The sequence below is a fragment of the Etheostoma cragini genome, chromosome 23 (assembly GCF_013103735.1).
Source record: "Etheostoma cragini isolate CJK2018 chromosome 23, CSU_Ecrag_1.0, whole genome shotgun sequence".
NCBI classification, from domain to species: Eukaryota; Metazoa; Chordata; class Actinopteri; order Perciformes; family Percidae; genus Etheostoma; species Etheostoma cragini.
In genome coordinates, this window is record NC_048429.1 from 4251123 (window position 1) to 4265270 (window position 14148).

General features: G+C 40.4%; 1 protein-coding gene across 1 annotated transcript in view; it reads right to left on the reverse strand.

Annotated features, from left to right (window-relative positions):
- The window catches only part of pawr (PRKC, apoptosis, WT1, regulator), a 62571-nt gene extending 48423 nt beyond the window's left edge, over window positions 1-14148 (reverse strand). Inside the window, exons 1-2 of the mRNA XM_034863588.1 lie at window positions 13945-14148; window positions 12983-13674 (exon numbers count right to left, since the gene is read on the reverse strand). Of these exons, the coding sequence (XP_034719479.1) occupies window positions 12983-13567 (585 nt within the window). The 5' untranslated portion in view covers window positions 13568-13674; window positions 13945-14148. The remainder of the gene's footprint in view (window positions 1-12982; window positions 13675-13944) is intronic.

Below are 14148 nucleotides of genomic sequence, written 5' to 3' on the forward strand. Positions count from 1 at the left end.
GCCACGCAGTGATGCAGATCTTGTTTGGTTGTTGTTGGACAGGTCTTAAACCAGCAACACCAACACAGTTTGCAGTGTTAGAATATCAAACAGAGTACAAGATTTCACAAAACTCAAAAAAAATAAAAATCTGAAAACATGAAAAGGACAGCGACTCACTGATTCTGAAGATAATAGACAGGTGTATGATGCAACAAACAAAAAAAGAAACAACGTTATCCTCGCTATGTGGTGCATTGTATTGGTCTAAGCAACACAGCAGCAACACGTTTTAGTTGTGCAAACAATAAGAATGCACCAATTGTTAAATTCTGTGCTGATACCGATGTTTAAAATAGCAATTTGGCAAAATGAGTGTGGCCAAAACATTTTTCGTGTAGACAGACGTTAGCAAAATGTTGCTTATCCCTGTAGCTTTGGCACTGTCCATCTACAATATCAAGGACTATATCTTGCTGGCTGCGGTTTATGTCGCTGATCTTTATACTCCCCCAGGGATATTTTCTTTTACTGTAAAGAAACCACACGTGCACTTTGACTTCTTTGATCATACGTCATGTGAACATCGTGTCCAGGCAGTGGCGTCTTCCTCAGCAGCTGCAGTAGCAGCATGTGCTAGCAGACTGTTGTTCGTGTCCGAACGCAAAAAAACCTCACATAAAACACAAACATCGGCCCCTGCCCTCAATGAATGCCATCCTATTTGGGAATAGGACAATGGCAGTCAAAGAGGCCAATTGATTGCATCTCATTTGACCTCCAGTGTGCTGATGTTTAGAAGCAAAACGATGAAAAACGCATCATTGTCCTGACACTGTGTTTGATCTGTTCTCTATATCGGTGTCCACAGGGTGTGCCTGGCTATGGTTGTATTTGTCTACATGTTGCTAGAGCACCATGTGTACTCTACATCTTCATATCTCACTTTAACTTGAGGTCTCATGAAGTCATAACGTAACTATAAGTCACTGATAAACTGGGACTGAAATTACACCGCCACCTTCATTTATGCACTATTCCCTACATCATAAACACTCAGTACTGAACTCAACTAGTGAGCAGTTAATTAAGATTTCAGACACTTATCATTTTACGTGTAATGAGGCATTCAACCCACAGGAGCAGATGGTGAAGAGATGCGTTTTTTTTAGCTATGGGCACTATATTGTTCATATTATTAGGAAATTTAATGGACACAGATAAAATGTCAAACTCAATCTCACTTGCAAATCTGCACAATAACACTGTAGTGTACAGTATGGTAAATTTCTCATTTTTTTTAATTGCTTCAGTCAGACAACTGTTGTTGGCTGGGACTACGATGCACAGCACGCCTTCACATCCTTTCTGTTCTGTTGGTCATTTACTTTGGCTGTTCTAAACACATGCAACAGAGGAGATGTGTCGGTCAAACTCATGATAACTGGAAGGAGCTAGTACTTCAGGTTCTACATCAGGTGTTTCTCAGACAGACAATATATTACCCTCTGACTTCCCAGTACATTTAATGGTTGTCTCCATATAAATGATGTAATACTATGAAGAGCAGATGAAAACATAGGCGCTGTTTCCAGAACTTCCAGAAAAGTATTTAACTAAACAATCTTTAAAAGTACATTTAAATGTAAATTTGACGTCCAATGATCAGTGCTTTTCACGGCTATACGATATATAGTATATTATAAAAGCAGGTTGGGTATCCCCCCAAGAAAGTGATTAGCAGGGGTGGTAAGTCATGTAAAGTCAAATAAGTTTGCTTCCAACTGGAAACACAACAGTGTTGTTTTCTGTTGTTTCCGACATTATGATGTGCTGCTTTGGTTATTTACCACAAAGTAAAAGGTACAACGTGATCAATCTATTACTGATGTATCCTAAAGGAAACAGATTGTTATGTCATCTCATGTTATGATCAATTTAGCTAACTAAATAGCACTCCAAACAGGAGCCTCTTTGTTTGAGGCAATCCTTATTTTAGATAAAAACGCTGTGTTCATTTTTATTAATTTATTTATTTCAGGTTTATTTAACAGGGACAATGCACACTAATCATACATATAAAATGTTAAATGTGCCAGAATTAGCCAAAAGGCTATTTTACATAGCACAGGTGGCACAAACAGACAAGATAGCAGCAAGATTTAGTGTCTACATGTAAAGTTAAAAATATATATATATATAATTAGTTTATTAGTCCCCAATGGGGGAATTACTGCACTACACTCTGTGTACACACTTTTTTGTTAGTACTCTCACACAGGCCTGAAATACACACACGCTCAGGACCTATACATGCACTATACATGGAGAGATGTCAGAGTGAGTGGCCTGCCAGCTGAACTCTGAGCCCTGAGCGGTCGTGGGGTACGATGCCTTGCTCAAGGGCACCTTGCAGTGCCCAGGAGGTGAACTAGCATCTCTCCAGCCACCAATCCACACTCCAAACTTTTTGGGTCCCTACGGGGATTTGAACCAGTGACCCTCCGGTTCCCAACCCAACTCCCTATGGACTGAGCTACTGCCACCCCCTCAGTTGACACTCCTGATTCCCGGTTAGCCACTTCTTTATATCACAGTTTATTGTTTGCTGTCAGGTACTGCAAGCTGCTATGTACATTTTCCATTCTAGAGGGGGATAGCTACATATAATGCTGCACTGAAATGATTTCACAAGAGGAAATTAATGTACATGCTTAACACGTTTATAATATACAAAAATGGCTCAAAACAAAGTGCCAAAAGTAATTTGAGAGAGCTAAGAGAGAGCTGGGATGAGAAAACAGAGCATTGTGTAGGTGGTACAGTATAAGATCACTAACTCCAGTGTTGTGTGTCAAGTAGCACACTGCCTTGGTAAACCCAGACACCAGTACATGCACAAACATAAAAACACTCTAGCTTCAAGGCATGAGCCTGATAATAGGAAGGCCCTTCTCTCGACTAAAGGAGGTTTCAGGCTCCTTAGTTGGTTAGAAAGGCTTAAAGATCAAGGCTTTGTGCGTTTGGCATTTTGGAGCCACATATTTAGTCAATTTCAAGCGTTCAACTGCATTCCTGGTCTTTTTCACTGAGCTGTTTTCAATACTGTGTTCTTTTTAAGTGCAACTTTCTGTGGTCTACGTGCAATTTTAAACAGCCATGGGCATACAACCCTGTACATCTATCTAATATTCAGGCAAGTCTATCTAAAGTCTAAATCCTTTCACTTGTGTTAAAATATTTTCACTTTGACCTAAATTGCCAAATAAAACCTATTTGTTTTTCATTCAAGGGCAACATATTAGATGCCACAGGTCAGTTTGTCTTTGCAAAAATGAAGTTTGCCCATCTCCATGATAAGAAATGAGTAGTAAAATTGTCAAACAAAACACTGGCGGGACAAAAACATTCTGTACAGCCAACATTCCTCCGTCTGAGTCTTTCACATTCCCTCTTAACCGACAGGAGGAAAGTGCCGTTTGTTCATCCTTCCTCAAAAGCAACTTTTGGTTACACGTGTGTCTGATAACAATGGTGCTTATCAGGAGAAAACAGTGTGAGCGAGATCCGTGGTGACATAACACACAGAGGCAGTGCGTGAAACCTGTTAGACTGCAGACAAAATCAATCTGTTGGTGTGCATTCACTCATACAAATATAACTGAGGCTTATTGTCCTTCATGCAATAAAACGGCAGAGTGAGCAGAGGACTGTAGCTGCGTCAGATATCAAATCTCAGACAGCACTAGTTTTGATATGGAAGAAAACACTTTTTAGAATTTGCATTAGTTGATTGTAGGAGAAAGTAACCTCATTTGTAACGCAAATAAATATCTTCCAATTTATACATGAAATATATTGCCTGGCCTTGTAGTCATGTTATAGTTTATGGTCAAATAATAACTTGGTTAGTTACTGATGCCTCTATTCCACAATACAATTGAAGAGTCCTGCTAAAAGGTTTATTTAGTACATTTTTGCTGTTAAGACATATTTACTAAAGTAAAAGTATACTTTTAACATTGTTGAATTGTTACTTGTACGTAATTCAACAGTAGCACATGTAGACATGCAGTCAGCAAACTTTCCCATTGTCTAATGTCATTTGTAAGAGGAATTTATTTTTTATTTCAAATAATACAAAGTCTTGCTTTAAAAGGATCTTTCTTTTAAAAAAAAAAAAAAAAAAAAAAGAGATGAATTCTTCGTCCGAAGAGCACAGGCCACAGTGTTCAGAAGAGTGAAAAACAGGCATACCAAACAGAACAGAGTGGGAAAATGGGGACTGGCGTCCAAGTAATTCTTCTTTAATGAATAAAAAACAGACAGGCTCCCAAATGCTTTATCATGCAGAGTGGCCTGTTTAGGGTTGACTCCAAAATTCCCCACAGTCGTCAGCAAACACACAGGAATGTGCGACAAATAGGTTGCACATTACAGACGCACAAAATCCCTACACACACTCACCAACTCCTCTAATCTACGACTCTCTTGCCTAACACCCCCTGCCGTGTGGGTTTGCGTGCTTTCAAACTAGAAAGAGAAAGTTCCCCGACAACCACACAACGGAGGGAGAATCATTTCCAAACAGTGGAAGCATGAAACCGATTATTGCTTATCTCTGCATGCCTCCATAAACTTTTAGGATTACAATCCCAAACACTAAATTTCTATAAACTGCATGTCAGTTACCACAACACACACCAGATCGTGTTAATGTTTTGAGCGTGAATGCTGGTAATGAGGAAAAATATGAAAAGAGAATAATGATAGAGGCTTGCATAATGTGTAAATGAACTTAAGATGTGTGAACATTTCTGAGTGAGGATGGATTGACTTGAACAACCATGGCAAAATAACGGCCGGAATCCAGGTTCAGACGAGGTTGAGGCTATTCACTCTGACACTGTTTTGTGCTTACAGAGAAAACAGTCAAACTGGATTTGGTTAAATATTTACATTGGTTATGAAACACACTGTGTTCAACCAGTTGATTCAACACTGCCTTTACAATATTTGACTGATGCAAATTCCACAAGATCAATGACTTTTGCTCTATTTACAGACTTATTTTAGAAATTCAAGTTGACACCAAGAAAACGATAGTTAATTGATGATTGCCTTTTATTTTTCCTGGATATTTGAAGATTAGCCACAAAGACAGCAATTGTGACACTCAGGCAGCAGCAGGGAGGTGAGTAATGTCTCCTGGAGAGTCCTGATGCTTCTGCCTTCACAGACAGCAAAGTTTTAGTGGTCGTCCATGCTGAAGTCGGCCACATTACTCTCAGTTGACCCGGGTTTGGGGATAAATCACACTGAGATCTGAGAGCGCGTAACTCTCTGAGAGAAAATCTAAAAAGATCTATCAACGGACGAGAGGGGAGAGAGCGAGGCTGCCCTGCAGGCACAACAGGCCGGGCTTGCCCTCACTTTTTCATGAGATGTTTGCATGCGAAGTCAGTGCTCGGAGGCAGTGCAGGTTTTTGCATGACTGTGCATTCCTGTGCATGCCATGCAGGGGGTACGTTGTTCTGCAGTAATAATCTACAGTCTGCTCCACATGGCCATAACTAAAGAGCAGTGACCTGGATAAACGTTTTTTTTAAAGACTTTGAACTTAATGGGCAAATAACAGAAAGACTCAAACTGGGTCATCTAATACTACTGTGTCACCGAAGCAAAATGATGTAGCTATAGATTATGATCAAGATATTGTGGACTGTTAAACTCTCGTTGGTTTTTGTGTCAATGGACAAACTGCAGCTCAGTCCGTTTCAAACTTTCAGTTTATTTGCATTAGAACAACCTTTTAGTGAAATGATTAACCATTTATAAAAAAAAAATCAAATGTTATATTTAATAATGATGTACAGTAGTACTGAACACTAATGCTTTTGCAAGAAGGTAAAATTGACAGGAGAAAGTGCTTAAAAGAGTCCAAGACATTTAAATCATGAACATTTCTAAGCACATTGTTTTCACCCCAAAACAAACGAGCTCAATACAAGTGCCAATATAATACCGTAGTTTCAGGAATGATAAAAAAAAAAATACTTTATTTACCTTACCTTGAGGTATGCGACACATGTATGTATAAAATCCTCTATCATGGTATTTGCAATATTGACTTAACATCATACAATTTCAGGAAAATCAGTTGAGAAACCGTTTGTAGATTAAAATAACCAAACCAGTTGTGCTGGTGAGGTAAATGCTTTACAAATCATCGTACTTCATCACATTGATGCAAAAATCATCCACAAGTCCAATACTACAGCAGTAGTACATGCTCATTGATTCACCTTTCTGGTAGTTGACTGGGTTTGATATTCTGTGCTACAGACACATTTTGGTATTAAGGTATTGAGGTTTCATTCCCTGCCCAAGACAACGAGAAAGTACAATCATGAGTTGGTTCACTAACTCGCTAGTGGGAAGATTGTAACATTTGCCTCTCACAACCTCTTTAGCTCTAATCTAGTGATCTGATGGCATCCGACAGAATCGTGTACACTCACCTAGTCAGGGGTCGCTTTAATGTGAACTGAAGTTTACGTAACATTCCTACAAACTGGACAAAACCACGGGCCACGGCCCATTGGAAGGGTGTTGTGTGTTTTATGAGGTGCTTAGAGACCTCGAGAAACCCGTGTGGAAAGGGGCTGAGTTGGTAAAGACTTCATTGCAGCAGCAGACAACACTTTCTCTTTTCCTTTTTTTCCCCTCCTTTGGAATTCCCTTAAATTTCACAGAACAGCTCAACAGGGACTTTGATTTCCATTAGTCACCCCTTTGAAGCATTTCCAGTGACAGTGGCCCTGGTAAACAATCCAGAGTTCACTCCAGTAAGTCAACCATACAAAATGTTCTCCTTGGGAACTGGTGCTTCTGGCTTGGGAAACTTCACTTTGAGAAACCCATGTTGTAATTAAAGAGTTTAGCATTCCTGTTGTTCAACTTACAAGTGAAAAGAAGGAAACACAACACCCTGCCTAAATAGCTCCTTGATGACCCAAGTCTATGATAAAATCCCTGTGGAATTTACTGTGATGATGTGACCTTGTTTGGAGAAGGTTTTGACAGCAAATGAAACCACATGCAAATTAACATCCTTGCATTCTTTTGCACAGCTGTGAATTAAGAATTAACAACTTTGAGGATGTTTAGGTATAGCGAGTAACTAAATGTATGAGTCGGGATGTGACAAAAGTTATAGTTTTTTTCATGTTTTTCGCGCACTGTCAATTTGTTGCGTGGAATGAAAAAAAGAAAGAAACTTCTTAAAAGAGACAAACAGGCTTCTACTTTAAGGTATGCTTCTTTCACAGCGCTACAGAGGAAGGTCTGGGTATTCCACACAGCATTCCAGGATGGGAGAAAAACGTGCTCTAGTTTATTGGCATTTCTTTAAACCATCACAATTGTCTCGAGCGGGGCCAAGCGCCGGACATGTGCCAGAATGTCCGGCGGAAATGGGGCTATCGCAGAAGTGGAAGGTTGTGGATATAGATAATATGTGGGTAATCTACTGTATATTCAGACAATAGAGGTTGCTTGTAAAACAGCAACAGCAGTAGTAGTGAAGGCCTTCCAAAACACCAAGTTTAGTTTGGCACAAATCTGTGGTTGCTCTTGTTGGAGAGGCAACAAAAACACACATTAGTGCTCATTTCATTAAACCAGTGTCAAGTCATGCATTCTCTTCAAATGCATTGGGGTAAAACAGGATCTAATGTTGTCTAAACTCTGCTCTCAGCTTGCCCCAAACATACAGTACAAATCGAGCAGAAACAAATGTGGGCACAAACAAAGCAGGGGTCATTAGCTGATTAATGTCAGCGCAGCCAGTTAAGAGTTTAAGAGGGCAGATGAAAGCGTTGCAAGGATCATTTGATATGATACACATTGTTCTACACATACCCTAAAATGCCCTGGAGTAGGGAAATGTATATGTAAAATTTTGAAATCAAAATGTAGCTTTCATTTGGTATACATGAATAAAATTAAAAAAAACGATTTTAAAACAATCAAACGATTTTGAGAAAGAAAACGTTTGCTTTAAACGTGACTTGCATTGAGCAAAATTGAAGTATTGAGTTGGCAAACCTTCAGTAGCTTTAAGGTTGTGAAAGTCATACTTGTTCACACTTTCTCACAGTAACACATCCTATACCTCCCTGTTTTTAATGGCTGCACACACTATCGTAAAACACTAATATAATATTGTATTCATGTCTTGCACAGAATCTTGAAAACGTTTCCCCTTTGTCATACTTGGCTTTTTTGGAAACTTTGGCATCTCCACTAGAACTTAAAATAAACGTCAGAGTTTGGATGTAAAGCATACGTTCATACTGACGGACTTACCAGTGGGACAGTGGTGTTTAAGAGGTATTAAGATAAGGGAAGGTTTGTATAAAACATGTATAAAAAATATTAACAAAAGGATCAGGTCAGACAAGAACCCTCTTGTCTGCCGTGTCCTCCTCTCACCAGAGTGTTAACTGCCTGAGCGCTCGGCACAGCATGGCATGTTAAACCTGTTGACCTCTTCAGTGACGCTGCAGATAAACAGCTCCACCAGCAGCCAACAGAAGCCTCTGTTGGGCAGAGCCACCCATTCACAGGAAACAAAGTTCACACTCCCTGAATGGAAAGTCTCACCACAGCTTCATAACTCACTTAAGGTTGTAAAAAGCTGCACAATAAGCCATCAGACTACACACAGCGAGTACTACGGGAGAACATGCTTAAATCCCAAAGCATTTTCAGATAAAAACTTCAAACCTCACAGAAATGGTCAAACTCTTGCCACACATGCACTCACTCATTTCCACATTCCCCGTGAGCAGGTCAAAGGTCAGCATCGATAACAATGCGCTCCAGTTGGAGACAGCGAGCAGGGTGCGAGAAAGGAGACACCTTCCTGGAGCGCAGGAGGCGGTTTTGATTGATGCTGTGCAGTACTGTCTTTTCTCCAGTAAAGCAGGGAGCCTTTATTGGGCCATTATGGCCTCAACAGGCAGAAGATTGGGTTCCCCTGATGCTCTGAACTAGCTATTATGCTGCACAGAACGAGCAGGGAGATAATCCCAGGCATCTCTTTTCACACCTGTCCACCCATATTCACATCACAAAGAGAGCTTGTGTGAGGAGAGTCTTCATTTGCATAGTTTGGTCCCTTTTTATATGCAGCAGGAGGAGAAAGGGAAACATTTGACAAAAGGAATAAATATCTGCTGGGGTGCCAGCTTTAGCATTTCTATATTTCTCTCGGATTTTCAAAGCTTGCAGAATCTTAGTTCACAAAGGTCCGAGAGATAAAGCTTTCATTTTAAAGTGGAATAAGAAAACTCAAGCTGTTATTTAGTGTCAGTGTAGCTACAGTTAGCTAAACATATATAAATGTGATTGATATTAAGTATGAGGCGTTGCCAAACAAAAGAGTAGTAAATATGTCATCAGTGAAGATTAAATGTGTCAGAAAAAGTCCTAAGAATTAGACTTGGACCAAAGTAAAAATGTTCAGACTTTAATAATGGACCGGTACACCAACTTTTACCACTAGGCATCACACTTGACTCTGCTGCTCCAGACACTAGCATCTCTGTAAGTTTGTACGTTTATATTATAATATATTTATATTATTATAACATAACATTTTGTTAATCACGTTCATATTATTATTATTGTCATATTGTCTATTACCAATGTAAGGCAAGCTACTTGGAAAGTTTGGTGAGCTAAGCTACCGGTTATTTTACATTAAATGAAACATTACTACACTGAAGCTAACATTAGCCCTCAAATAAATCTAGCAAGCCTAGCTATAGCAACAGGGCAAAGACGTTTACAACAATGAAGCTATTTTTGTATACACCCATGTCCATGACACACATGCCTGTGCCTGTTGCGCTTCAGCATCAGAAATGCTGGGGGAAATGTAGGTTGTGTGGATGCTACCGCAATACTTGATCAATAAAGGGCTAAGCTACTGAAAAGCTATTTGATTCCGAAAACAGCGATGCTACTGGGAAATAGTTAAACTAGTAACTCTACTGCCCAACACTGCGTGCAAAACATGTTGGATTTAGTACCATGGCAACATCCGCACAGGTTGCTGATGTCAGCTACTTTCCAATGTGCCAGAAGGAGTCATAATGACAGATGCAGGTTCAACCGGTTAGCATGAAATTAAAACAGTTTAGCTACGGACAGTGCTGGTGAAAACGGAAATCCATTTGATATAGGCCCACAAAAAAGGTATTTTAGTAATTCTAGTTAAAAGTATTTATTGATTTGTAGATTGACAGAAAAATTCCAAACATTGTTGATTGAGTTTTTTATCAGGCAAAAAGCAACACATTTGCTCGTATCTGCTTAATAAATGTGAAAATTTTAGGGCTGCCATTAACAAATACTCCTATTTTTTATTAATCTGCCGATTATTTTCTTGAATAATCATTTGATCTATAAAAAGGTCAGAAAATAGGGAAAACTGCCTGTTTATCTGACCAAAAGTCCAAAACCCAAAGACATTCAAAGTACTATTGTTGACTTTCACTTTCTTTTCAGCATATCATTATATTCCTTGTTTTCCTGACTTGCGCAAAGACATAATCGAGACACTCCAAAATGATAATGTAATCATATATTAGTGGACATGTAAGCGCACTCAATGTAACTCACAGATGGAGAGCTGACTCTGGGACACTATACTAAGACCACAGCTCCTGTTGGGGCCAGAGACTTCCTTTCTCTCTGCCTCAATCAAACAAATCAGTTCACCACTTCATCAGATTACCTCCCACCCCAATAATAGTCTTTTCACCCACTTTACTACATAATCAGCTGCCTATGGGCTCAATCTAACATACCTGGCACAGCCCAGAGTGCTGAAGCCCAGTATTACAGCCTGGCTTGTGACCAGTTTCCAAACGGCTTTGCTCTGTACTGCTGAGTGCCTAATAACAGGATATGGAGCGCCAACTGAAAAACTGGTCAAACTCCAAAGTTGTGGTGCCCCGAGGGCACCGCGTTCCGGGTGGCTATCCAATGTAAGAGAAGTGAATACGGGAAGCACGGTGGTTAATATGGAGAAACACTAATACTGCCTTAATAGAAAACGAAAACGTTTATTCCAACATGTTTTGTACAAGCATTTTTTTTTTTGAATTATGTGTACGTAATCACAGCACTGGCCACGAATGCTTGTTGGCAGGCACAGCTTCATATCAGAGTTCCTGCATGTGTCTGAACCACAGGAATTAGGCATGAGTGCAAAATTATTTTAATTCAATAACAATGAATGCCTCAACACTGCGTTCCAACACACACACCACACACACACACACACACACCTCCACCACTACCAGCCGACAAGCCCTCCCTCCCTTTGTTTCGTCTCCCACTCCTCACCATCTGAGAGCTGCTTACATTTCTCTTGCAACAGAGGGTCTATTAAACCAGACACATGTATGGGAGGAATTTGTAGACATTTGGAAAACAAGTGCTTTTCTCTGATTTGAATTATTTATGGATCTACAACGCCAAGGAATACTATGTTAAAGTGAGAACATTTTTCCAACCTGATCCTAAGATGTTAAAAAGAAATAAAGAAGCCAAATTACTGCAGTACAAACCTACACTAAAATGGCCATCCATATCAAATTTAAGACTAAAATGCAAAAATAAACTAATAATATGTCACCTGGCACCAAAGATAACCTGGGACCTGACCACTATTTCCCTTTGCATGCAGGCAACTTGATATTGAATAAAAAAGCCGGATCACTGTTGGGCTTCTTGCTACTTTATTGGCTTTACCTAACTTTATATGAAGACACACTAGTTGTGTTGTTATAGCCATGACTAATAAAATATATGCACCATAATCATCTTTTGTTTGACTAACCAAGACAGCAAGTGGGCCAATACTACCAGCTGACATTAGTTAATCACAAATGTATTGGTATCTGTGTATAAGCAATGAAAAAATTGCAGGACAGGCAGGCCAAGTGAGTACTAGTAAATGAAGGATACGTGAATTTATAAAGACCCATTAATCATTGGGGAAAGGCTTTTTGAACAACCTAAAATGAATATAAGGTTCTAAATACAAGCTTGCCCACACCACACACTACTTCTTTTAATGGTTTCCATAGCTCAGTTTTGTATATTTTAGACGTTTTTGTCACCTCTGTTTTATGTTACATTAAGTTTGCTGTTTGGGATTTATACAGTTACCTTTTAGACACTCTTAGTTAGTAATCAAAAGATTATAACTAGTCCATTGATTGATAAATCAAAAGCTATTTGTACTATAGTCGATCAGTCATTTAAGTCATGTATCAAGTAGAAAAAGCCAAAGATTCATTAATGTGAAGAATTGCTGCTTTTCTCTGTTTTACATGGTTGTAGAGTTAAAATATTTAGGTAATTGGTTGGACAATATAAGCAACTTGGAGACATCATAATGGCCTCTTAAATTTGTAATGACATGTGTCCCTCTTTAGTAACAATATAGACTAAAAAACTGAAGTATTAATAGAAAAACTAATTAAAGTAATTGTTTTATTTTTCTGCAGAATGTTCCACTCAGTACACTAACTCTTGACTCTCTTTTCCCCATGTTATTCGTTACATTAAAACTAAATAGCATCTGATAACTCGTTAACAAATTTATTTGTAATATTGATACAGGTTCAGTTAAACGCTCGACTTTTCAGGCAGCAAATATAGAAAAGATCTCTGCAATAGTTTTAACAGCCATTGGTACATTACAACACCCCCCCCCCCCCCCCCCCCCCCCCCCCCCCCCCCCCCCCTTTATCATCCCACTTTATGACAGAAGGGTGAATAAGACAAAACTCCTGATTTAAAATCCAAGTCATCCAAAAATAATCCCCTATCCTGCTGGGGTGAAACTTCCCCGTGGAGTCAAGGTGCTCTCCCTGCAGGGGATTCACAATTCACACAAGTAGAAGCTGAACTGACTCACCTCGTTGGATGGTATGCTGACAACACCTGTTGATCTCCTCTTTTCTCTCAACTTCCTCTTCTCAATCTGCCCTTTCCCCTTCCTAGCACTGGGACCAGTGCTATTCTTCTCCTTGACCTTACTGGGAGATGGGCTTCCCTTGTCACTGTCATTGCAAGCCATGGGGCTGGAGTCCGGGGAAGCGCACTGAGGTTTCTCTGTCTGAGGCGGGGCCTTCTTCAGGCTGCTCCCCGGCGGTGAGGCAGTGGGGGAAGCAGGGAGGGCAGGGTGCTGCGCTTCCTCCTCGGGTCGCTTTAAAGCCGTGCCGGAGGAGGACCGAGCCACCGTGTAGGAGGAGGGGAGGCAGTTCCCAGCGGCGGTGCTTCGGTCAGGGTTGTTGGTGAGCTCGGTGCCGTGTTGGGCGTTATGGCGGTTACTACTGTTGTTGTTGTTGTTTCCGGTGCTGTTTGGGTTGTTGGCACCCAAGGGAGCACCAGTCGCTGCGGCTATGTCCCCCAGCATTTTGGCTCTCATTTTCTCACGTTTTGCCTTCCACTCTTCCAAAAAGTCTGTCGCTGCGTTTGACTTAAATCCGCCCGTGGCCATGATCCCTTTTTGATAAGTTGGTTAAAAATAAAGTTTTTTTTTGAAGTTTCGGCTCTCGGCTCCCGTCGTCCTAATAGCACCGCATTCCTCAAGTGATTAACCGGGTGCTGTTGACAGGTAGGAGGAAAATAAGTCACGACAAACAAAACTTGCTGTCCATTTTTATGTCTCTTAATTAAAACCCAGAGGCATTGTAGTTCCACGTGGCGACACCTAACATGTCTAACGTCAATAAGAGCTGTTTCTTAAAGTTTGCTGCTAGTTTAAATGCATAAAAGTTGCAGCTCTCCGGGTATCTCTGGTGATATTCCCCCGAGTAAAAGTGCCTCAAAGTGTGCAAAAGTTGGCCAGAAGTAAAACGCGAGGTAGAAACTCACCTGTGTGGAGCCCTTTCAGTCGCCAAACGGCTGTCTTCGGTCCGACCAGGTGTGTCCGCGGTCCTCGCAGATGAATGGCGCTGTTCCCGAGCGTTGAGAGCCGCAGCGCTCGTTCTGCCCTCTGACACACCGGTTGAGTCCGACAACACCCGAACACTTCCGACTGAAGCCGAAGCAATTGAGGAGCTCAACCCGAAAATAAAA